Source organism: Chiloscyllium plagiosum, unplaced genomic scaffold, assembly GCF_037043375.1.
Source record: "Chiloscyllium plagiosum isolate Xiang-an unplaced genomic scaffold, Cpla_swu_hap1 HiC_scaffold_6, whole genome shotgun sequence".
NCBI classification, from domain to species: Eukaryota; Metazoa; Chordata; class Chondrichthyes; order Orectolobiformes; family Hemiscylliidae; genus Chiloscyllium; species Chiloscyllium plagiosum.
Genome location: NW_028270144.1, coordinates 129,952,878 through 129,979,179, shown reverse-complemented (window position 1 = coordinate 129,979,179; position 26,302 = coordinate 129,952,878). Strand labels below are relative to the sequence as shown.

Sequence of the window (26,302 nt, the reverse complement as noted above, 5' to 3'; positions counted from 1 at the left end):
TCTCAGCCCATTGGCCTATCTGGTCCAGATCCTGTTGTAATCTGAGGTAACCCTCTTCGCTGTCCACTACTGACTAATCTTAGAATTCTTTGAAGAGGTAATGAGCACGTTTGACCAACAGCCAGTGAACATGGTCTGTTTGGATTTCCAGAAGGCCTTTGACAAGGTGCTGCACAGGAGGCTGCTAAGATAAGATAGGATGGTGTTAGGGGTAAGGTACAAGGCGTGGATAGTGGATTGGCTGACTGGCAAAAAGCAGAGAATGGGGATAAAGGATCTCTTTCAGGATGGCAGCCAGTGACCAGTGGAGTTCCACAGGGGTGTCTCTTGGGACCACAGCTATTCACGTTATACATTAATGATCTGGACAGAGGAACTGTGGGCATTTTTGCTAAATTTGTGATGACTTGGATAGGTACAGGGACAGATAGTGTTGAGGAAGCGGGAAGGCTGCAAAGGGACTTGGACAGACTTTGAAAGCGGGCAAAGAAATGATATGGAATACAGTGTGGGAACGTGTGAGGTCAAACACTTTGGAAGGAAGGTTAGAGGCATAGACTATTTATCTTAAAGGGGAAAGACTTCAGAAACTTGAAACACCAAAAGACTTCAGTGTCTTAGTTCAGGATTCTCAAGATTAACATGCCGATTCAGGTGGCAGTTAGAAAGGCAAATGCAACGTTAGCATTCATTTCAAGAGGACTAAAATACAAGAGCTGAGGCTGTATAAGCTTCTAGTCAGACTGCATTGGAATACTATGAGCAGTTTTGGACCCCCTATTTAAGCAAAGATGTGTTGGAGGGGTTCAGAGGAGATTAAAAGAATGATTTTGAGGATGAAAAGCTTGTCATAGGAGTGGTTGAGGACATTGGCTATGGAGTTTAGAAGGATGAGGGGTGTCTCATTGAAACTTCGAGTTACTGAGAGACCTGGATAGAAATTCATTGGCTTGCCTCCAAAGCCTTCTGCAACATTGTGTCTTTAAGACCGAGATAGGTGGTTCTTTAGTAAAGGTATCAAGGGTTATGAGGAGAAGGCCAGTCAGTGGGGTTGAGAAACCTATTAGCCATGATTGAATGGCAGAACAAACCCAATGGACCAGATGGCCAAGATAGCTCCAATAATTTGGGGTCTCCCACCTCACTTCTTGCCCAACTCCCTGCTGACCTGTGTAGCAATGGATGGGAGCAGCAGAGAGCTTGGGGGGTTTGGTTATAGAGTTGAAGGGATTGGGATGAAGGGAATCTTCATTCATAATGTGGTGAATCTTTGAAATTCTCTACAGCAGAACTATGGAAGCTCATTTAGCAAACTCAACACTGATCAATTGGTTTCTGGATTTTAATGATATGAAGGGTTTTGGGTTAGTGTGGGAAAAGTATGGTTGAGGTAGAAGGTCAGCTATTAAATGGTGGAGCATGGTATTGAATGACCATCTCCAACAAGAAAAATCCAACCGTCATCTCTTCAAGCTCAGTGGCAGTGTCATCATTGAATCTCCCAAAATCAGCACCCTGAGAATTACCATTAATCAGAAACAACTATTTCAGAATCCAAAACTACTAAGTACTGCAGCTTTAAGAGCAAGTCACAGGCTAGGAGTCCTGCAGTCACCTCCTGACTCCTCAAAGCCTGTCCACCATCTACAAGGCACAGGTCAGGAGTGTGATGGAATACTCCCCACTTGCCTGGATGGGGGCAGCTCCAACAACACTGAGGGCAAAGTAGCCCACTTGTTCGGTACCGTATCCTCAAACAGCCACTCCCTCCCCCACTGACACTCAGTAGTAGCTGCAGTGTGTACTGTCTACAACATGCACTGCAGAACTTCACCAAAGACCCTCAGACAGCACCTTCCAAACCCACGGCCACTTACATGTAGAAGGACAAGGGCAGCAGATATATGGGAACACCATCCTCTGCAAGTTCCCCTCCCACCCACTCCCCATCCTGACTTGGAAATATATCACTGTTCCTTCAGTGTCGTTGGGTCGAATCCTGGAATTCTCTCCATAAGGGCATTGTGGGTCTATCTGCAGTGGTTCAGGAAGGCAGCTTACCAGCACCTTCTCCCAGGGCCCCTATGGATGGACAACAAGTGTTGGCCCGGCCAGTCATCCTCCCATCCCATGAGTAAAGAATTGTTTGTGGGTGCAGTGTGATGTTTAGTGGGAGCTGACCTAGAGTTTGTGTATTTCAGGGGATCACAGGCTAGCCCTGCTGCTCGCTCAGGCTGCTGGTGGCCAGCAGGTCAGAGAGCTGCTCAACCTGCAACTTGCTGACTGGAACCAGATGAAGGCTGATCCCTTCATCCAGGAGGAGAGGCTGAAGATCTTTGCTCTTCTGGCTGGGCAAGCAGTAAGTGTTCACTCGGTCAGGAAAACTAGGCTCGGTGGGAGCTGTTGGGTCAGCTTGTGGCTTTCCGAAACGGTTCTGTCCAATTCTGAAGGAAAGTGGCAGAAACTGGCTGGCAGTTCTTTGCAGATCAGTTCTTGTGGGGTGGGTAAGAATGGGAAATGCAAGATAAAGCAGGAAATGGTGGGCCATGGAGCTTCCTCACACAAAGGGAAATCTGATTGTAGAATCGGAGCTGAAATGTGGTGAGTGTGTTTTGTGGGGGTCAACGTCGGACTCCAACAGTGTACAGTCGGTTGGGAGCGATTTCGGAGTGGAATAGGAAGGATACAGATGACATCCTGGGTGGGGGGAGAATCAGGATAAAATAGGAGGGATAATGGGCGGGGTGGCTCGATGGGCACTGCAGGGGCTTGGTGGGAGAGGTGGAGTTGTGAAGCAGGATTGGGTGGGGTTTGCCAATGCAGAGCAAACCCTTGGATGTGGGTAAGTTAAAATGGAGCTTGAGTGCCATGCCTTATTCCAGAGTAGCCTTCCTGCAGCCCGGATACAAACAGGCCTCTGAGAACCCATGGGGATGTTTCACCAGCGTGTGTGACCAGCATGATTATTATCACTCTGTTTTCTGTTTAGGTGTGGGTATCTTCAGAGGGTTACATTAACGTCTGCTCGCAGTTGGATTGGAAACGCTGTCTGGCTGTCCACCTTTGGTATATGCTGCCTCCCAGATCCTCCATTGCTGATGCTCTCAATGTGTATAGTGAAGCCTTTCAGGTATCAGTGTTATCACTGTGTGATGAGTGCGAAAGCAGAATTGGGTGGGGTTTAATTGGGTTCCGGTGCCAGTGCTTAATTTTGAAAAAAACAAGCAGTGAATAGAGGAAATTAAGGAGACAGTGGAGCCATAGAGGACTATAGTGTGGAAAAAGGCTCTTCAGCCCATCCAGTCTGCACCAGACTAGTCTAACTCCATTTTTCAGCACTTGGCCCTTAGCTTTGTCTGCCTTGGCATCACAATGTACATCTAAATACTTGAATGTGAGTAGGGTTTCTGCCTGTCCCAATCTGCAGGCAGAGAGTCTCAGATTCTAGCCACTGTCTAAGTGAAAAATGATTCCGTTACATTTCCCACCCCGTCCCTCCATAAATCAACACCCCCGGTCATTGATCCCTCACTGAGAAACGTACCCTCCTGTCTACCCTCTCTATGCCCCTCAATTTTGTACATTTCAATCAAGTTCTCTGTCAGTCTCCACTGCTCTAAGGAGAACAGCCTCTGTCTGTTCAATCTCTTTTCATAACTGAAACTCTCCAGCCCAGGCAACATCCTGGTAAATCTCCTCTGCAGCTTCTCTCGTGCACACATGTCCCTCCTTTAATGTGGATTCCAAAATGCACACAATGCTCTCATTGTGGCCTAACCAATTGTTTTAATGTATTTCCAACATAATTCAATGATTCAAAGCAATTTAAGAATGAACCCAGGATTGTGAATTTCTGTTTTGAGAATAACTTAAGGTGAGGACTGTCCTCCTGGAGAGGTGATTTTGAGAGGATAGAGAGAGGGAGTAGCTAGAGACAGAGGTTGTTTCCACTCGTAAGAACAAGAGGGCAGTGATTTAAAATGATAATGCAAATGAAGCCAGGGTGGTATGAGGGACAAATCTTTTCACACAGCAAGTAGTTCAGGTCTGGAATACACTACCTGGGGGCAACTTCAATTACAGCATTCAATAGGGCCATGGGGTGATTATTTTGATGGGAATGGTGTGCAAGTAATGGAAAAAGGCAGGAGATTGGCAGTACACACAAGATGGGCCGAATGGTCTCCTGCACTGTAACAATTGTGCTTATATAAACCAGTTAATCTAACCTACGTCTGTCATTGGGGAAATCCATCTACCTCGATTAAGGAGGTAATACTCAACATGGATTTCAAATGAAAGTCCTATTTGACAAGCTACATGAGTTCTTTGAGGGAGTAACAAACCGGGTGAGGAAGTGGGTGTCAATGTGGTGTAGTTGGATCTCAAACACCATTGAATGAGCTGCCACATCCCAAGCTCAGGATGTTAGTGCAGCTCCAGCAGCTTGCGAAGCTGTCCTGGTCCATGTTTCAGAAGGTTAGTTAATAGGGATGGTAATAAACAGAAGGCAAATGTAGTTTGGGTATCTATTGCAAGGGGAATGGAATACAACAGGATGGAAGTGTTGTAGCTGCACAAAACTTCAGACTGCACATGATTTTTGTTTTAAATTGTTCATGGGATTTGGCTGTCACCAACTGGGCCAGCACTATTGCTCCGAGGGCAGTTAAATAACAACTGTGTGTCAGGAGTACTTTTCCAGCCAGACCAAAGGGTGGCAGGTGTGAGTGAGCCAGGGGGGGTTCTTATGCCATTGACTGTGGCTTTATGGTCAGATTTTAATTGCACATTCTAATGAATTCAGATTTTCACTGTCTACCATGGCAGGATTCCAACCCATGTACCAGAGAGCACCACGTAGTCATATAGCACAGAGGGAGGTCCTTCAGCTCATCACGTCTGCAGCAATCTCTCTGCACTTTCCAGTCCATAGCCTTGAATGCCAAAACATTCCGATTTCCCATCCAAGTACTTTTTAAAGGTTGCCATTTCCTGCCTCTACTACTCCCTCAGGCACTGTATTCCAGATTCCCACCAGCCCCCCAGGCACTGTGTTCCAGATTCCCACCAGCCCCCCAGGCACTGTGTTCCAGATTCCCACCAGCCCCCCAGGCACTGTGTTCCAGATTCCCACCAGCCCCCCAGGCACTGTGTTCCAGATTCCCACCAGCCCCCCAGGCACTGTGTTCCAGATTCCCACCAGCCCCCCAGGCACTGTGTTCCAGATTCCCACCAGCCCCCCAGGCACTGTGTTCCAGATTCCCACCAGCCCCCCAGGCACTGTGTTCCAGATTCCCACCAGCCCCCCAGGCACTGTGTTCCAGATTCCCACCAGCCCCCCAGGTGGAAATTATTTTCCTCGAATCCCCTTTAAACCTTTCACTTTAAAACTGGGCTGCTTTATTATTAACCCTTCAACTAAGGGTAGCAGCTGTTTTCTATCCACCCTCTCCATGCTCCTCATTGTTTTATACACCTCCATCAGGTCACGCCCCTAAGCGCTGGGAGGGAAGGGTAGTTAATCTTGTCCACAATCAACATTTTCAAAAACGATATGTCGATCCAGTTCTTAACTGAAAGGCAACATTCCCTAGTGAGCAGTGCAGTGTCTATTGGAGTGATGCAGTCTGGCCTCCAGCAGGATTTAAGCCTCCTTTCAAGCTGCAGGCTTGTGAGCATTTATCAGGGCACAAAAACGTTCATGTTGGCTGAGGGGGTGAAGATCTGCCAGGTTACTGACCAATTTCCCTCCCTGAGACCTTCAGGGAAGGGGAGAAGTGCAATGAGTGCTTTTCGTGGACTAAAGCAGTCTCTCTCTGTTGACAGGGCAGTGAGGCCGTCCAGAAGTATGCACAGTATCCACTGCCTCCCTACCTGGAAGATACAAACATTGACCTCCTAGAAGCTTCTGAGAACGAAGAGGACGAAGCCCCCCATCAGGACATCTGTTACCATTTACTGAAGTTGTACAGCGACAGGTAGGTGGCCCTCCAGAGTCAAGAATATTTGGTTCTAAACAGAGCTCCTTCAGCAAGTGAAGTCTTATTTTTCTCTGGCTACAGCCTTGGATTTGTCACCAACTCAGTATTGGGTATATTATTCATTTGGTGACAATTTAATTAGGATCCTCCCTCCACGCACAGAGCGGCAGTACTCCGTTTTGCTGCTGTCAGCCCCTGAGCTGCTGCCGCTCCTGCAGATTTTGACTGATGTGCCCAGTCTCTAGACTGTGTACTGATTTTGATTCCTAGTTCACATTTTTACTAGCCTGTATCCTTGTTTCCTCCTCCCAGGCACTATGAGCTGCACCCACTGCTCAATCCCAGGACTGTGACAGCTGACTACTTGGATTACAGATTGAGCTGGCACCTATGGATGGTGCTGCAGGCAATGAACTACACTCACCTATCGGAGAAACATCAGACCATGGTGCACACCAGCTTCGCTGCTCAGCTCGAGGCAGTCGGCCTCTGGGAATGGGCTATCTTTGTACTCCTGCACATTCCCGATGCTCAGTAAGTTCACCCTTTGGCTTTGGGATCCAGCCCTAATTCCTTGAGTCATTCTGTGTGCAGAATCTTAGCCACATATTAAAGAACTGTGTTCACATTTGGAAATGTGGCTATGGTTTGGTTCTGACATTAATCTACAGCAGCCACTCAGAAAAACTGTACTTGGATGGGAGTTCTGTAGTTATGAGGAGAGACTTGAGGTGATTCCAGCAGGAAGATGGGTGGGCGGGGGAGTGGGGGGTAGATCAAACTTCGACAAGTTATGGAAGTTGGTGACGCTGGATTGTTGTAGAAAATGCAAGCTGCTGGAGTATGGGGATTTTCATCAAGTGTTTGAAAAAGAACCATTTTAGGAAAAGATCGAGGAGTGGCACGGTGGCTCAGTGGTTAGCGCCACTGCCTCCCAGTGCCAGGGTCCCAGGTTCGATTCCAGACTCAGGTGACTTTGTGTGGAGTTTGAACATTCTCCCCATGTCTGTGTGTTTGCTTTGGGTGCTCTGGTTTCCTCCCACAGTCCAAAGATATACAGGTTAGGTGAATTGGCCTTTGGGCAATTTCCCAGAGTGATAGGTGCATCAGTAGGGAGTAGGGGAATGGGTCTGGGTGGGTTACTCTTCAGAGGGTCGGTGTGGACTTGTTGGGCCAAAGGGCCTGTTTCCGCACTGTAGGGAATCTAACCAATCTAATCTTCATTAGATATCTAAAATAAAGACAATGCAATATGGAATAGAATGGGCCGGTAGGGATTGTTTGGGGATTGATGAGGGGGCTATAGGGGGAGAGCAGGACTAGTTTGTTTTTAATTTATTCACGAGATAATCGGCACGGTGGCACAGTGGTTAGCACTGCTGCCTCACAGCGCCAGAGACCCGGGTTCAATTCCCGCCTCAGACTGTGTGGAGTTTGCACGTTCTCCCCGTGTCTGCGTGGGTTTCCTCCGGGTGCTCTGGTTTCCTCCCACAGTCCAAAGATGTGCAGGTCAGGTGAATTGGCCATGGGAAATTGCCCGTAGTGTTAGGTAAGTGGTAAATGTAGGGGTATGGGTGGGTTGCGCTTCGGCGGGTCGGTGTGGACTTGTTGGGCCAAAGGGCCTGTTTCCACACTGTAAAGTAATCTAATCTAAAGTAATCTAATCTAAAAATCTAATAATGGCTTTGCTGGCTAGGCTGCATTTATTACCCATAAGAGTCAACCACATTGCTGTGGGTCTGGATCCATCTGTAGGCCAGACCAGTTTAGGATGGCAGTTTCCTTCCCTAAAGGACGTTAGTGACCCAGGTGGGTTTGTCCTGACAATTGACAGTGGATTCATGGTCATCTTTAAACTCTTAATTCCAGATTTTTATTGAATTCACATTTCACCATCTGCCATTGCAAGATTTTAACTGGCATCCCCATGGTAGGCTACTGCAGAAAATACGGAGATATGGCATTGAGGGTGAGTTGGAGGTTTGGATTAGGAATTGGCTGGATGGAAGAAGACAGAGGGTAGTAGTTGATGGCAAAGTTTCTTCATGGAGTGCCGTCACTAGCGGTGTTCCGCAAGGATCTGTTTTGGGACCATTGCTGTTTGTCATTTTTATAAATGACCTGGAAGAGGGGTTAGAAGGTTGGGTGAGCAAGTTTGCGGATGATACGAAAGTCGGAGGAGTTGTTGACAGTGAGGAAGCATGTGGCAGGTTACAGCAGGATATAGAGAAGCTGCAGAGCTGGGCAGAAAGGTGGCAGATGGAATTTAATGTAGCTAAGTGCGAGGTGATTCAGTTTGGGAAGAATAACAAAAAGATGGGGTACTGGGCTAATGGTCGGATACTTGGTAGTGTGGATGAGCAGAGGGATCTTGGTGTCCATGTACACAGATCTCTGAAAGTTGCCACCCAGGTAAATAGTGCGGTGAGGAAGGCATATGGCGTACTGGCTTTTATTGGTAGAGGAATTGAGTTCCGGAGTCCTGAGGTCATGATGCAGTTGTATAAGACTCTGGTACGGCCGCATCTGGAATATTGTGTGCAGTTTTGGTCGCCATACTATAGGAAGGATGTGGAGGCATTGGAACGGGTGCAGAGGAGGTTTACCAGGATGTTGCCTGGTATGGAAGGAAAATCGTATGAGGAAAGACTGAGGCACTTGGGGCTGTTTTCACTAGAGAAAAGAAGGTTTAGGGGTGACTTGATTGAGGTGTACAAGATGATTAGGGGGTTAGATAGGGTCGACAGTATGAACCTTTTCCCGCGTATTGAGTCGGGTATTACAAGGGGGCATAGCTTTAAATTAAGGGGGGGTAGATATAGGACTGATGTTAGGGGTAGGTTCTTCACTCAGCGAGTCGTTAGTTCATGGAATGCCCTGCCAGTAACAGTGGTGGACTCTCCCTCTTTATGGGCATTTAAGAGGGCATTGGATAGGTATATGGAGGATAGTGGGTTAGTATAGGTTAGGTGGGCTTGGATCGGCGCAACATCGAGGGCCCAAGGGCCTGTACTGCGCTGTATTCTTCTATGTTCTATGTTCTATGTTCTATCCCCAGATTGTCACCTGCGTCTCTGGATTAACAGTCCAGCAATAATACCACTCAGCCATCACCTCCACACAGAGCCATCGGGAGCGAGGGGGACCGTGGGACTGATACAGGGCTATGGGAGAGAGGGGGGACCGTGGGGTTGGTACGGGGCTTTGGGGGGAGAGGGGGACCGTGGGATTGATACCGGGCTATGGGGAGGAGGGGGGGAACGTGGGGTAGATACGGGGCTTTGGGTGGGGGGGGTGACTGTGGGATTGATACGGGCTATGGGACGGGGGGGGGTGACCATGGGATTGATACGGGGCTATGGGGGGAGAGGGGGACCGTGGGATTGATACGGGGGGAGAGGGGGACCGTGGGATTGATACGGGGCTATGGGGAGAGAGGGGGACCGTGAGATTGATACGGGGCTATGGGGAGGGGGGGGGGGGGTGACCATGGGGTTGATACGGGGCTTTGGGTAGAGGGGGGTGACCGTGGGATTGATACGGGGTTATGGGGAGAGGGGGGGGAACCGTGGGATTGATACGGGGCTATGGGGAGAGAGGGGGACCGTGGGATTGATACGGGGCTATGGGGAGAGAGGGGGACCGTGGGATTGATACGGGGCTATGGGGAGAGAGGGGGACCATAGGATTGATACGGGGCTATGGGGAGAGAGGGGGACCGTGGGATTAATACAGGGCTATGGGGAGAGAGGGGGACCATGGGATTAGTATTTGCAAAGAATGTCTCGCAGAGTTAACAAGCTGAAATAAGCTCGAAGTTCTTTGCTGCAAACATTTGTGCTGCTGTGGAATTGCAGTCCTGTAATAACCTGCTGAAAGTGCTGAGTGCACAGCTCCATTTTAGGATGTTAACTACCCTTTTGTTTTCCCCCCATTTATGAAGTGGAATAACAAACCCACTTTAAAAGCTCCGGCACCGCAGAAGCTCACTGAGAAGGTCTTTAATATCAGTGTGTGGGATAGGAATGTCAGTGTTTCCATATTGCACATCACACCCTATAGTTTAATGTATAAGCCAGAATGGGATGGGGAATATGGCAAGTTTTGCCCGATGGCACTGGGGTATTTTGAATGAACTGCTTTCTTCTGTCAGGCAGCGAGGGAATGCAGTGCAGGAGCAGCTAAACCGACATTGCTCTTTGGATGAGACACAGGAGCAGAAGGTGAAAGAGTTGTTTCTGCAGGAGAAGCTCGGTATCCCAGCAGAGTGGATCCACAGTGCCAAAAGCCTGAGGGCTCACAGAGACGGTGACATCCACAAGGAGGCACTGCACCTGATCGAAGCAGGCCAATGGAACAAGTGTCACCAGCTGGTGGTCCGGTACCTTGCATCAGGTAAACGGCGCCTGGCGCCCAGGTCTCAAAGCCCCATTCAGAAAGCACCCTGAGGAAAGCATTCCAAGGGACTTCACAGGAGGTATTATCAACATTTTAGGGACCCGTGACCAACATTTGGTCAAATAACTGGGTTTGCAGAGCTGGTGGGGAGAGAGGCAGAGGGGTTTCAAGAGGATTTTTCCAAAGCTTCGGGCCCCAGGTAGCTGAAGTGTATCTTGTAGCCAGTGCACTCCGTCACTGCTGCGGTATGGCGGCCTGTAATCCAGCAGGTTGTTATTTGTAATTCATTCACAGGATGTAGCATTGTTGGCCTGGGCCTGTTTCTTGCCCAGCCCAAGCTGCCCTTGAAAAGGTGCTAGTGAGCTCCATCCCTGAACTGCTCCAGCCCTTGTGATGTCTCCACACCCACCGTGCTCGTTGTGAGGATGCTTAGGGACATAATGAACATTTCCAATTGAGGGCAATGAGTGGCTCAGAGGGGAGCTTGCAGATCTGTACCTGTGCTATGTGAGACTGGCACCTTCCTTTACTGAGAGGGATGCAGTCTGCAATCTGTGTGAGACCACAGTCCCATGCCACTTGGTTTAAGCTGTGGCCAAGGAGCGTGGGGTGGTCACATCCTGAGAAGGAGCGAAACAAAGAAATCGAACTTTGTCTACAGATCTGACAGTCCATCTTTTCTGTATGTTTTGATGCATTAGTACGAATCCATACTGTATTGAATTTTTAAACCCCTCCTCCCCAGATGCCATTATTAATGAAAACTACAGCTACCTGAAATATTTCCTGGAGAGGCTGGCCATACCAGAGTGCAGCTTACAGATCCAGGACTGGGAGACTGCCGGAGCTGTCTTCTACGACTACATCTGCATCATGGAAACAGTGCGAGGAATTGGCGAGGTATTGCCCAGCTGTGAAATGGGGTGGTGCACTGTGGTTGGATACCTTCTGTGTGAACAGTGTAGTGCATATAAAAGGCAGGGAGAATGGAGGAGCAGAGTGCTCCTTAAAGAGATAGCGACTGCAGAGTTCCAAGTTGCAGAAGGATTTGAGTGTTCTATTGCAGGAGTCTCAAAAGCTCAGTGTGCAGGTACACCTTGTAACCAAGAACACTCATTCAATGCCATCCCATATTAGAGAGGAATTGAATATTAAGGATGTTATGCATCAGTTATACAGGGTGTTCTTGTGGGAGCATCTTGAATATTGTCTATCACTTTGGTCATCTTATTTAAGAAAGTAAGTACAATGGAGTTGGTTTACTGGAGGAATATGGGCCAAACGCTGATAAATGGGGACTAGTTTAATTTGGGAATGTGATCAGTGTGGATTCATTGGACTGAAGGGTCTGTTTCCATGCTGTGACTTTTCTGACTTGGTCTGAAGTCAGTTAGTGAGGCCTGCAGATGCCAGGGATCAGAGTAGAGGGTGGTACTGGAATAGCCCAACAGGTCAGGCAGCATCCAAGGAGCAGGAGAATCGATGTTTCGCCCATAAGCCCTTCATCAGGAATGGTGAAGGAGTCAGATGAAGTCAGGTTATAGTCCAAAATCTCAAGCTTTTGAAGCGCTGCCCCTTCGTCGTTCACCTGATAAAGGAGCAGCACTTCAAAAGCTTGTGATTTCAAATAAACCTATTGGACTCTAACTTGGTGTCATCTGACTTCTGACCTTGTTCATCCCAGTCCAACACCAGCATCTCCACGTCTTATGACCTGGTTACTGTCTAGTGATGCACAAATGATCTGCACCTCAAATTGCAGCAGGGCAGGGTGAGGCTTGCTTTTGATGTTACTTGTTGCTGAATAGTCTGCTTTTAATATGAGAAATATCATCCAGTCTAACAGTACAATGCTGGAGTGGCCTGTGAATGACTTATAAAAACAGCTATAAAAACTGGAGTTCACTCCAGCATTAGATGTGACACAGCAGCGTTTTCAAAGATCACATTGTCTCAAGAACAGCAGTCTTCCTCACGTTGGCCATAACTCCAGCCTTATGATCGCTACCACATCACAGAATGGTTATGACACAGAGGGTTTTTAACCTGTGAAGTATCTGCTGGCTTTCCAAACGAGCAATTTACCTTGTTACACTCCTGCCTTCTCTCATTCATCATTTTCAGACAAACGTCTCCTAATTCAATGCCTCTCCTGACCCTGAGTGTCTCGCCTGCACTCTCTCTCAGGCAGTGCATTCCACACCTTAACCGCCCATGCCATCTCCTCTCCTTCTCAGTCCTTTACCAATGAGGGCTCCCTTCCTATCTCCTCTGTCTAGTCCCCTTCTGATATAAAAGCAAGATGGTCTTACTGTGTACATAGAGGGGCTGAAAGTTTGTCAGAGAAGGGCACAGGAGAGTGGGGGAGACAAGTCACTGCTTCACTGAAGCAGTCACTCAGATTGTGGGTCAGTGTTGTCTGGTTTCCAACTCTGCTACCTTCTCCACTGTACAGCCGAACCTGATCAGATTTTCATTGATGCTCCACTACGTTTCCCGGTTTGATCGCGCGTCGTTTGGTGGTGCCTGGGAGGAATGTGTCGCTGCTGTTTCTAACCCACAGCACAAAAGCTCTGTCAGACAGCTAAATGCCTGTGTTTTGCAGGTGGAGAATCCAACTTACGAGCTGGAGAAAATTCACAACGAGGTGATGTCCCTGTGCAGCCGGATAGAACTGATCGAATGTTTCTCAGCCAAAGATCGACTGGCTCAGTCTGGTATAACATCAACAGCTTTATCATTTCCATTCTTGGTGATCAGAAAGACCTGCAATAACGTGTTGCTTTTCACAATCTTGAGCTCTCCCAAACTTATAACCAGTTAAACTCTTTTGGACTGTAATCACTGTTTTAATGCAAGGTGCACAGTAAGCTGCTGCAAATAGTGAATATTTTTATACAATAATGAATTATTGAATTGAGTTATAAAGAGAAGCGGGATAGGCTGGGACGTTTTTCACTAGAGGGTAAGAGGTTGAGAGGTGACCTTAGAGGTTTATAAAATCACGAGGGGTATAGATGAGGCGAATAACAGGTGTGTTTTTCCTAGGGTGGGGGAGTTCAAGATAACGGGCATATTAGGGTGAGGCAGAGAAAATGTGAATAAACTGCCCCCCCCCTCCCCATATCTTAAATGTGTGGGGAATGAACTGCCTCAGGAAGTGGGGGTGTGGGTACAATTACAATGTCTAAAAGACATTTGGGCGGATACAGGAATAGGAAAGGTCTGGAGGAATATGGGCCAGGAGCAGGCAGGTTGGACTCAGTTAGTTTGGGATTATGGTCGGCATGGACTGGTTGGGCGGAAGGGTCTGTTTCTGTTCTGTTTGGCTGTATGGTTAAGGATTCACATTGGCTCAGGGTGCCATGGGGATTTGTCCTGCTCTTCCTCAATAGTGCCATAGGATCTTTTACATTGATGTGCAGGGACACCGGTCTACTGTCAGTGAGACGCTGGGTGAAATGGGTCTAATATCTGTTGTGTCACAGAATGAGAGGTGAACTTGGTGCTTCTGAAGGAGCTTGATTGGTTAGACACTGGTCTGGTATCTAGAGCATTGGCTGGGTCTTGGACTATGAGGCTGATCATTTCCAGACTGCGATGAAGAGAATGATTCCATTCAGAGGCTTGTGAATCTTTTGCCTTCCTTAACGCAGAGGGCTGTGGCTGCTCAATCATCGAATAGATTTGATGCTGGGTCAGTCAGAGCCTTGGCCCCTGAATGGGGGGGGAGCAGGTATCACAGTGCTGTTGAAACCTGAGATAAGCCACAAATGCATTGAATGGTGGAGTGTACTCAAAGGGCATGTAGTCAGTGCCTCATTTGAAAGCAGCATCTGCAGCAAGGTGGCACTGCTTCAGTAGTGCACGGAGGTGTCAGTTATACTCCTCGCTGTCTAACAAGGGAGAATGTTAATCCACTCTGCAGCCTACTCCCAGAAGTTCAGTAATGACCCCTTGTACTCTTGACTCCCATAATCTGGAATGGTCAAATTCAGTTAAATGATGGGAATTTAAATATACAAACATAGAGAGGAGCAGGCCATTCGACCAGTCATGCCTGCTGCCCCATTCATTATGGTCATGGCTGGTTATCAAATTCACGACTCTAATCCTACTCTGCCCCCATGTCCCTTGGTTCCTTTAGCCAGAAGACTTGTATCTGTGGCCACCCTGAAAATACAACTTTTTGTCTTCAGCCACTTGGTGCTAGTGAATTCTACTCTCTTCCCCTCAGTCCTAAAAGGATTGCCCTTATCTTTATGACCCCTGCTTCTGGACTCCTCCACCTTCAGGAACACCCTTCCTGCACTTACCCTGCTGAGTCCTATTACAATTTGATAGGTTACTGTGAGATTCCTCCACCCTCCCCTTGCCCCCATCCCTCTAAACTCCAGTGAATAAAATCCTAACCAACTCTCTCTCCTCATACATCAGTCCTGCCATCCCAGGAATCAATTTGGTAAACCAGTTCTGCACATGTTTAGCAAGAACATCCACCCTCCAATAGGGAGACCAACATTGCGCACAGTATTCCAGGTAGGGTCTCATCAAGGCCCTTGTAAGCCATCCCTGCTCCTGTACTCTGATCCTCTCCCTGTGAGAGCCAACATACAGCTTACTGCCTGCTACACGTGTGCACTTACCTTCAGCAGCTGGTGTGCAAGGGCACTCTGCTCACTGCCCATCCCCCTCCCACCTTCATTTGTAGCCACTTAGATCATCTGCCTTCCTGTTTTGTTACCAAAATGAATAACCTCAATTATATCCACGTGCTGCATCTGCCATGTATTTGCCCATTCAGTAAGGCTGTCCAGATCACATTGCAACATCTCTGCATCCTCCTCATAGCTCACCCTTGTTAGTGTTATCTACAGATTTTGAGACATTACATTTAATTCCCTCCTCTAAATCACTAACATTTTGAGACTAGCTGAGGTAGAGCCCCTCTAGTCACTGCCTGCCATTCAGAGAAAAACCTGTTTATTCCTATCCTTTGCTTCCTGTCTGACAACCAGTCTTCTATCCATCTGAATACTCTAGCCCCACCACAACTCCTTGCACTTCACTTTGACACATCAGTCTCTTATGTGGATCATAAGACAATAAAATACAAGAGCAGAATTAGGCCATTCAGCCCATTGAGTCTGCTCTGTCATTCAATCATGGCTGATATGTTTCTCCACCATATTCTCCTATCTTGTTCCTGAAACCCTTGATCCATTTACTAATCAGGAACCTCTCTATCTCTGTCTTAAATACACTCAATGGCTTGGCCCCCACAGCGCTCTTGTGGCAATTATTTCCAGTTTTTCCCCACCCTTTGGCTGAAGAAATTCCTCCTCATTTCAGTTCTAAAAGGTTGTCCTTCAGTCTGAGGCTGCCCCTTCTGGTCCTAGTCTCCTCCTAATGGAAGCACCTTCTCCACGTCCAGTTTATCCAGGGCTGTCTGTATTCTGTAAGTTTCAATTAGATCGCCTCGCCTCTCCTCCCTCTGAACTCCATCGAGGACAGACCCAGCGTCCTCAACTGCTCCTCATTTCACAGGCCCTTCATTCGAATCTCCTGTTCCCTAGATGAGTGGGCGGCACGGTGGCACAGTGGTTAGCACTGCTGCCTCACAGCGCCTGAGACCCGGGTTCAATTCCCGACTCAGGCGACTGACTGTGTGGAGTTTGCACGTTCTCCCCGTGTCTGCGTGGGTTTCCTCCGGGTGCTCCGGTTTCCTCCCACAGTCCAAAGATGTGTAGGTTAGGTGAATTGGCCATGCTAAATTGCCTGTAGTGTTCGGTGCAGGGGTAAATGTAGGGAATGGGTCTGGGTGGGTGCGCTTCGGAGGGTCGGTGTGGACTTGTTGGGCCGAAGGGCCTGTTTCCACACTGTAAAGTAATCTAATCTAATCTAATAGATGCTGCCTGACCTGCGCTTTTCCAGCAACACATTTCCATCTCTGATCTCCAGCATCTGCAGACCTCACTTTCTCCTCTTGTAAACCTTTGTCAAAGTCTAAACAAACCACGTCACAGTAATGCCTTATCCTGTGAAAGTCTACATTTAGTTTGTTTGTCTAGTCATTTATACGTTAAATTAATCTACATGTGTGTATTAATTAATCCAGAGTCCACAGCCTTTTTTGATGTCAGTGTGAAAATTTTCCAAATATCCATTCCCTATGTGAAACGCTTCCTGACATCATCCTGAGCACACCCTACTCCCAGCTCCAGAGGAAACAGTCTCTCTACTTAACCAATAAACAATTTGAGCCTCTCGCACAGGAGTCCCCTTCCTCTGTCTTTACCTGAGGAAGGAGAAAGTGAGGTCTGCAGATGCTGGAGATCAGAGTTGGAAATGTGTTGCTGGAAAAGCGCAGCAGGTCAGGCAGCATCCAGGGAACAGGAGAATCGACGTTTCGGGCATAAGCCCTTCAGGATTCCTGAAGAAGGGCTTATGCCCGAAACGTCGATTCTCCTGTTCCCTGGATGCTGCCTGACCTGCTGCGCTTTTCCACCTTTACCTGAGGAAGCACAAACCAGGTCTGTGCAGCCGTGACATCTTAATGTATCTGATTAACCTGCCGAATCATCTAGTTTATCAAGTATTTTTCCTGATGTACGAGTGAGACACTTTGACTGGAGTAAATGGGATAGGGAGTGAAGACAAGCAGTGATTGGCCTCGCTGGGAGCCCGGCCTCGCTACGTAATTAAGCGCTAATTCCTGAAGAAGGGCTTATGCCCGAAACGTCGATTCTCCTGTTCCTTGGATGCTGCCTGACCTGCTGCGCTTTTCCAGCAACACATTTTCAGCTCTGACTATGATAGACAGCATACCTTTTTGCATCATTCACAGTCTGCTGTACCTGCACACTTACCCTCAGCAACTAATGTACAAAGACGCACATCTCATTACACCTTCCCCTTTTCACAATCTGTTGCCATTCAAATAATCAGCCTTCCTATTTTTGTTCCCAAACTTCGCATTTATCCACATTATACTTCATCTGCCACTCACTGAACTAATCCAAACCATGCTGCAACATCTCTGCATCCTCCTCACAGCTCACCCTCCCACCAGTTTCAGGTTCAGATCACTGAGTGAAGAGATTTCTCCTGAATTGGATTTATTTCTGATTCGCTTATATCATATGTCCTTCATTGTGTTCTGTCACCACCTCTCAAATGGAGACATCTCTTCTATTGTCTACTCTCATAAAGCTTTGTATTAGCTTAAGGATTTCAGTCTGCCCCACTCCCTCTGCTTTCTCTGGGGTAAGAATTCCAGCCTGTTACATCTTTTCTGAATATCAATTTTCAAATTAAAATGAGAATTGCCTGGCCCGAGTGAGGCTGAGGGAGGAGGTCGTTTTGAATGGGGTGAAGCTGCTTTTAAAAGTTGTTTCTGACTGATTTCTCTCTTTTTTTTTTCCCCCTCCCCAATCTCTCCCAGACATGGCTAAACAGATAGCTAACATGCTGCGCACTGTGCTTGGGCTCCAGCACAGTGCAGAGTCACCTGGGGACAGAGCCCCGAGTCTCCAGCACGTTCCCCTCCGCCTGCTCGCTCCTTACATCCGCAAGCTGCCTATGCCTGAAGACTATGCCCTGGAGGAACTGCGCAGCCTGACTCAGAGCTACCTGCGGGAGCTGGTTATTGGCCCTTAACCTCCTACCCTGTAGACAGGGTGAGGGAACCGTTCAATGCGTTTGGCGCCAGTGCACCTGTCCCTTTGAGCTCAAGTTCCTCCGACAAATGCTGCCGTGAGACCCGGATTCTTCACTAGCCACTGTTATACAGAGGAATCGTTTCAAGACCTTTGCGAAAACCTGGAGAGGCAGTTTCCCAAACATGGATTGTGTCCCATATAACAAAGTTACAAGGGGCCACGAGACTCGCATGTTGGTGGGATGTTATGGCTTTTCTTTCTATTTTGATACTTCTCTGTTAAGTAATTAAGTGGACATGCAATGTTGATAAAAGATCAGCAGTGACTCCCTTTCTCTCTCTCTCCCCCGCCCCACCCCACCCCACCCCAATAACAGAAACACTTGTCGATATTGGGCACTGATTTTGCTTAAAGCCATCTAGTTAAATATGCAGCCGTTTTGAGGGATCGAACACAATAACCATTGTTCTTTGTGAGTTGCATTTTGCCCTGCTGCACAATCTAAAAGTTAGAATGATATTGGGCATATGTTGGAGGGTGGTCCCTCTGTGGTACGTAGCATCTCGACCCTAGGTGAGTCTCTGAGCTGTCCAGCAGTTCAGTAACTGTACCCCTCTAGTGGTAGCTGGTCCCCAATGGACCGGGAAACTGGTGCTTTTGAGATTCTGTTTAGAGGCAAAGCATCCGAGAAACTGCTTGGATTTGCTTATTTTGAGTTACAACTTTCAACACTCTTTCCCCCACATTGTTTTCCTCATCCCTCAGAAAGGCCTGATTGCTTTGTGGTATCCCTCATACTCTGGTTGCTGCAACGAGTCTCTCTGCAGTGGGATACGAAGGTCTGTGGGCTTTAAATTTCTGTTATGTCTTTGGGCTCTGATTTTCTGATCATCGTCCCACCTTGCCCACCATCCAGAGAGAGAAATTAATCATCTAGTTAGTGTCGAAGCGAGTCTGTAAGGGATCGGTGTTTATGTTCCTCTGCGCGCTCCCCTGCAGGGGTAGAATGCAGGTTGGAGCTCAGCTTTATCCCAGATCCAGTCTGAGCTGTAGGTGTTCAACCCCCTGCCCCCATTGGTCCATCATAAAACCTCAGGTGGTAGGAACGTTCATACAGAGTTGGAGGGCTTGGCCCAGCTAAAGCACACACCGTTTTCTGAGGAAGGTCTTTGGGTTTGAATGATCCTGTTGTTTAGTGTGTTAAATACATCAAACTTGAATAATGTTTGCGAAATCACCTGTGATATCGGTGTAACAGGTCAGAACGAGAGGCTCTCTCTCTCTCGAACCCACAGCTGTCCATAACCACAGTGAGACTGTCAAAGTATAACCATGGACTCTGTTTACAACTGCAACTAATTAAATCTTTTATACAAGTGGAATTGTAGGTAACTAAAGAGTCACCGAGGAGAGTCCAGTGTTTTTTTTCCTGTACCCATTTATCTCTCTCCTGCTACGTTCTAATGACGTTGCAGCCCGGGGGGTCACTATCATAAAGCACAACGGTGACAATGGAGTGGGCCCCTAGTAACCCTGAGCAGGGATGTGGAGTTGGGAAACAGCTGAGTTTCAGCACCTGATGCTGCCTGGTGAGTTCAGTTAGGTCCCCACTGTGCCTTCCTCTTCACTGGGCAAGTTCAGCTCACGTGGGCCTGGGATGGAGTAGTGGCGTGGGGGTAGCAGTCTGCTCATTACATACTATAACCATCAACATTGCCCAAACATCTCGATATTAAATGAAGAAAGTGTATTAAATACAAATCTAAAAGTTAGAAGGATATCAGGCATATGTTGGAGGGTGGTCCCTCTGTGGTTCGTAGCATCTCGACCCTAGGTGAGTCTCTGAGCTGTCCAGCAGTTCAGTAACTGTACCCCTCTAGTGGTAGCTGGTCCCCAATGGGCTGGGAAACTGGTGCTTTTGAGATTCTGTTTAGTGGCAAAGCATCCGAGAAACAGCTTGGATTTGCTTGTTTTGAGTTACAGCTTTCAACACACTTTCCCCCACGTTGTTTTCCCCATTCCTTGGAAAAGCCTGGATTGATTTCAGCTGTGCTTTGCAGTATTCCTGATACTCTGGTTGCTGCAACAATTGTTGGAACATTCCCCTCAAACATGTGTCGAGCGAGCCTTGAGGAACTTCGGAAGGTTTCCAGCGGGAATGAATTTCTCTGCTTTTCTTCCTGTTCCTAAGTCCTGAGACCTGATTGTAAACACCAACGCAACCAGCCCCACCCAGACCAACAGTGACACTGACTTCCAGGGACGTGTGCTTTTGTGTTTTCGAGGAAGATGTCACCTGAAAACAGAATGACTCCATAAATGAATCTGAGAGAGACAGCATGGGCTCAGTAACAGCAGCACTGCATTAACTGGCAAAGCCATGGGATAAATAGGCAAAATCGTGGAAGTTTACTACTTGACTTTATTTGAGAAGATTATCATTGGGGGGGGTTGCAATGTTATTTACTCCTGATATCCTTCAGAAACATTCTTCCCCACCCCGCGCTGTGAACTGAGGTTTCTCCTTGTTGAGATTTGGCCGGTGTGACACTGGGCGGGGGGGGGGTGGTTGCTGATAACCCAAAGGGTTTTTCCACTACCCCTATTCCCCTATTACTGTCCGGCTCCCCAAGACCAACTTGGTTTGAGGAAGAGGGAAAGGGAGTGAGAGTAAGAGATCAGGTCTCCAGTAATCTCTAGTGTAACTGTTGGGATATTTTACACCACAGATATAACTATACTTGAGGCAAGGGCAGCTTCAGACTGGTGATACAGCGGCAGTGTGTAAGCAATCGAATGTTGTTTCCTTTGATCTCACGTGAGGTCTGTGTGTATGTGTGAATGTATATTCTTCAGCTGGCAGAGTGCAAGAAATCACAGTGTCCCCAGGTAGTTTCTCTCATTACAGCGATTTCTGGGCTCAGCCTTTTGTTATCCTATTCTAAAAGGGGGGTCATCGCTCTTGCTGCATCTGTTTTCGGTTTTGGTCTGTTGGTGGGAGTGTGTGTGTGTGTCATGTGATATAATTTGCATTGAAATTTTTTTAATATTAAAACAAATTGAAAATAAAGTAAATTCTCATAGATTGAGTATTCTTTTTAAACATTTTCTGTAGGAGTGGGGGAAACGCAGTATTTTTTAATAAATGTGCAAATTTGAGTGAAGGTTGGAATTGTGTCCCTGTTTCTTTGTATGGAGTATGGCCAGCATTGCTGGTGTGATCAGCATTCATCTGCCAAAAACTGAACAATATGATTGGGATTTGGCTGTCACTGAGCAGGTCAGCATTTATTACTGAGAGAGGGCAGTGAGGTGTTACCCACGTTGCTGTGGGTTTGGAGTCCCGGGTAGGGCAGATCAGGTAAACCCTTCATTAAAGGGCATTAGCAAACCAGATGGGCTTCTGTCTACAGTTGTTACATTGACGCTCTTAGACCCTTTTTATTGTCAAATTCAGCATCTACCATTGAACCCATTTTCTTCATTCATTCATGGGATGTGGGTGTCACTGGTTCAGCAGCATTTACTGCCCATCCCTAATTGCCCAGAGGGCAGTTAAGAATTGAGCACATTGCTGGAGTCACATGTAGGCTTCCCTAAAGGGCATCTGTGACCCAGGTGGGTTTTTCACCAATCAGCAATGGATTCATGTTTATCATTACATTCTTAATTTCAGATATTTATTGAATTCAAATTCCACCATCTGCTGTAGCAGGATTCGATCTGGGTCCTCAGTGTTATTTGTGTCTTTGGGTTAACAGTCCAGTGATAATGCCACTAAGAGTCTAGATTAGAGTGGTGCTGGAAAAGCACTGTAGGTCAGGCAGCATCTGAGGAGCAGGAGTATCGACGTTTCAGGCAAAAGCCTTTCATCAGGAATAGAGCTACTCGGGAATAATGCCACTAAGGCCATCATGCCTCCACAAGGGGAAATGTTTATCCAAACATTAGGCTGTGGTACTGGGCTAGGCTCATGGCATTACCATGGTACCAATGCTTCTCCCTTCTGCTGTCAAATTATTCATTTGCCCACAATTCTTTGCCTTTGATTAACAATCTACAAAATCTCTCTCTAGTTCACATAGTGATTGGCCTGACTGTGTTTCAAAGGTGTTGCCCCTTGGTCCTCCCATGGCTTTCTGTCTCCAGCAAGTCCTTTTAAAAAAAAAAGCCTGTGTATTATCACCCTTTTAATCTTCAAGGTGAAAGGAATTCGAGCTTGTAATTTAACTGAGCTGTCCCTTTGTCAGTCAGGAAACGTAACCTCTGCTATCCTGATTGACCTGGTTTGACCCAGGTTAATACCTATTGAGTGAAATAAAGATTGGTTTTTATAATGGGCCCTTAGTCTTTGAAAGCGTGGTAAATTGGGCTGCAATTGTAAACTTTCACACAGAGAGCATTGATCGATGTTTGATAATGGAGTCCAGTGGTTTTGAGGAAGAGTTGAGTGCATTATTTAATAAATACACATCCCAAAATCAAGCCGGGGACTGGCCATTTGCTGAGTTTGTGATTAGTCTCTGTCTTTAGACAGGACACCTTTCAAGAATGAGCTGCATTGTCTGTCTCTGTCCACAAGTAAATACCAGGTTTATACTGAGCCCCGGAGGTGGAATAGACTACAGAAGGGCTGGATTGTCCAGGACACTGTTCAACAAAGACCCCTCATGAAGGACTGATTAGGGATTGTCACCATGGCTTTGTGCGTGGGAAATCATATCTCGCTAACTTTTTAAAGTTTTTTTTTTAAAGTAACAAAGAGGATTGATGAGGGCAGAGCTGTGGATGTGATCTATACGGACTTCAGTAAGGCATTCAACAAGGTTCCCCATAGGAGACTGATTAGCAAGGTTAGATCTCATGGAATACAGGGAGAACTAGCCATTTGGATACAGAACTGGCTCAAAGATGGAAGACAGAGGGTGGTGGTGGAGGGTTGTTTTTCAGACTGGAGGCCTGTGACCAGTGGAGTGCCACAAGGATCGGTGCTGGGCCCTCTACTTTTTGTCATTTACATAAACGATTTGGATGAGAACATGAGGTATAATTAGTAAGTTTGCAGGTGACTCCAAAATCGGGGGGTGTAGTGGACAGCGAAGAAGGTTACCTCAGATTACAACAGGATCTTGATCAGATAGACCAGTGGGGTGAGTAGCAGCAGATGGAGTTTAATTTAGATAAATGCGAGGTGCTGCATTTTGGGAAAGCAAATCTTAGCAGGACGTATACACTTAATGGTAAGGTCCTGGGGGGTGTTGCTGAACAAAGAGACCTTGGAGTTTAGGTTCATAGCTCCTTGAAAGTGGAGTCACAGGTAGATAGGATAGTGAAGAAGGCATTTGGTATGCTTTCCTTTATTGGTCAGAGTGTTGAGTACAGGAGTTGGGAGGTCATGTTGTGACTGTACAGGACATTGGTTAGGCCACTGTTGGAATATTGCGTGCAATTCTGGTCTCCTTCCTATCGGAAAGATGTTGTGAAACTTGAAAGGATTCAGAAAAGATTTACAAGGATGTTGCCAGGTTGGAGGATTGAGCGACAGGGAGAGGCTGAACAGGCTGGGGCTGTTTTCCCTGGAGCATCGGAGGCTGAGGGGTGACCTTATAGAGGTTTATAAAATGATGAAGGGCATGGATAGGGTAAATAGGCAGTCTTTTTTCTGGGATGGGGGAATCCAGAACTAGAGGGTATAGGTTTAGGGTGAGAGGGGAAAGATACAAAAGGGACCTAAGGGGCAATTTTTTCACACAGAGGGTGGTACGTGTATAGAATGAGCTGCCAGAGGAAGTGGTGGAGGCTGGTACAATTGCAACATTTAAGAGGCATTTGGACAAGTATACAAATAGGAAGGGTTTAGAGGGATATGGGCCAAGTGCTGGCAAATGGGACTGGATTAGTTTAGGATATCCGGTTAGCGTGGACAAGTTGGACTGAAGGGTCTGTTTCTGTGCTGATATCTCTAACTCTATTTGACAGATGGGGTTTGTTGGTGACTTCCTGTAGTTGGGGAGTTCCTCCTTAATGATCATCATCACAAGATCCCTCTGTGATTGGCTGTGCAGGCAGCTGCCTGGAGAATTGGGACATGTGCTGAGGTGCAGTTATGCTGCCCTGTCTATCCCAGATGTTTGGTTCAGAGGGTTTTTCCCAGATATTACCTTGCTGCTTCCCATAAGGACATGACCCTATCGGAAATCTCTCCCGAGCATGTTGGGTTGGGATTATGTTTTCATGTCTGACCCCGGATGTGCAATTCTCTCTCAGCACTGGCTTTGTGAGATTGGGAACCCAGTGGCTCTGGTTTCGGTTAGGTCACTGAGTTTGCCCCAGTCAAGAACAATGGGCCAAAGTGCTTTTTTGTTTAGTGCTATTAAATCTCTCCAACTTGAGGGATTTGGAAAAGTAGACCATTCAGCCCATCACTCCAATTCAATTGGATCAAGTCTGATCCATTACCTCAAAAGGACTTTCCTGTACTTTCTCCAAAAATCTCAGGATCTCGCTGTCCTGAAGCTGCTCAATGATTGAGCTGTGACAGCTCTCCAGGTGGGAGAATTGCAGTGATTCATCAGCATCTGAGTGAAGGTGTTGCTCCTCATTTACTCCCCCGCACCCCCGTGTTGAATGGCCTATCCATTATCCTGAAGCATCCCAGTTACATCCATCCTGTAAGACTTTAAGCTGTCATTCTCTGTAAGGAATATGGACCCAATCTCCCCTGATAACCCAGTCCTGTGCTATCCCAGCCATCAGTTAATCTGATGAACCTCCATTACCCAGCCCCCTGCCCCCCCCCTCGGATATCCCTCTTTAGATCAGACTCCTCAATACTCCAGGTGAGATCCCTCCAATGTTCTCTGTATCTGCAGTAAGACATCCTCCCCCCAGCCCCATGCTCCAGACCATTCAGTAACCATCAGTATACTGTACTGAATGCTTGCTTTTAGTCATTTGTAGACACAGACACCCAGGTCCCTTTGATCACTCACCTTTTCCAACCCCTCTCCAGTTAAGAATTCTGTTTTCTCCTGCCAAACGAAACAACTCTTTATTTATTCACACTACATTCCAGGGTTCACTCAGCCTGACCAAGTCTTTGTGTAGCCAGTTTGGTGTCTTCAAACATGGAAGTGTTCAATACTTACCCACCCACCCCATCTCGATATGGCTTGTGCACAGTGTAGCACTGGTCTATGTGTTTGCTGCTAATACCAGCCTGCAGTCCTGAGAATGATCTGTTCCAACACTGCCTATTCCCCAATTCTCAATGCAGTGCTGTAATTTTATTGATTAGCCTCCTGATGGACAACTGTTGCCATGTTGCCTTGGTAACAGCCCTGACCTGATTAAGGTTGAATTGCCCGAAGGTAAGAACAGCTGTCACTTAATGCTGCATTATCCGAGCTGGGAATTTGTGTTGCAGACGTTTCGTCCCCTGTCTAGGTGACATCCTCAGTGCGTGGGAGCCTCCTGTGAAGCGCTTCTGTGATGTTTCCTCCGGCATTTGTAGTGGTTTGAATCTGCCGCTTCCGGTTGTCAGTTCCAACAAACAGAACCACAACAACGAGCACCCGAGCTACAAACCTTCTCCCAAACTTTGAGCTGCATTATCCAGCCCCAGTGACTAAATAATATTGACCTGAAAGATGTTGCTTGTTGTCAGAACTGCTCAGCATTTGCAGCAGCTTCTCAGGGTAAGGTTTGGGACAATGTAGTCTCTCGCTTTGGGAAGAGCACAGCATCCACAGTCAAAAGAGCTACCTTCTCTGACTGTGTGTGTTTCCATGAGCAGCTGTAATCACCAGGAATGGCAAAGCTGGCTCAAAGGGGCGAATGGCCACCACCTCCTATTTTCTGATTCACAAGGCGACGGTCAGACTCTCAGAAGCACTGCTTTCACCCATCCTCTGCGGCCCTCGCAGCTGTGGCAATGCAATGAGGTACAGTCCAGAGAGAGTTGCCCTGGGGTGCTGAATGTTGACTCGAGACCTGGTGCAGTCTCGCAAGGAGACCTCCTGCTCACTGTGACTGTATTGGTAACTGTATGCTAAATGGGGGGACAGACTTCAAATAGGTCTGGCAACTGAATACTGGGCATTCATGAGGCGTTGTGCACCATCACCAGCAGCAGAACTGTACTCCAGCATAATCTGTAATCTCATGGCCAGGCATATCCTCCACTCAACCATTACCATCAAGCCAAGGGTTCAACCCTGGTTCAGTGGAGAGTACAGGAGGGCTTGCTAGGAGCAGCAT

The 26,302-nt window shown here is 47.3% G+C and overlaps 1 protein-coding gene across 3 annotated transcripts in view; it reads left to right on the top strand.

Moving 5' to 3' along the window:
• The window catches only part of nup98 (nucleoporin 98 and 96 precursor), an 84,802-nt gene extending 63,595 nt beyond the window's left edge, over nt 1-21,207 (top strand). For all 3 annotated transcript variants that reach the window (XM_087988479.1, XM_043692564.2, XM_043692563.2), the window contains 8 exons: nt 2,202-2,359; nt 2,990-3,130; nt 5,830-5,981; nt 6,297-6,518; nt 10,138-10,379; nt 11,128-11,282; nt 12,988-13,099; nt 17,827-21,207. In XM_087988479.1, coding sequence (XP_087844605.1) covers nt 2,202-2,359; nt 2,990-3,130; nt 5,830-5,981; nt 6,297-6,518; nt 10,138-10,379; nt 11,128-11,282; nt 12,988-13,099; nt 17,827-18,041 — 1,397 coding nt within the window. In that variant the 3' untranslated portion in view covers nt 18,042-21,207. The remainder of the gene's footprint in view (nt 1-2,201; nt 2,360-2,989; nt 3,131-5,829; nt 5,982-6,296; nt 6,519-10,137; nt 10,380-11,127; nt 11,283-12,987; nt 13,100-17,826) is intronic.
• The last annotated feature ends 5,095 nt before the right edge of the window (nt 21,208-26,302 follow it).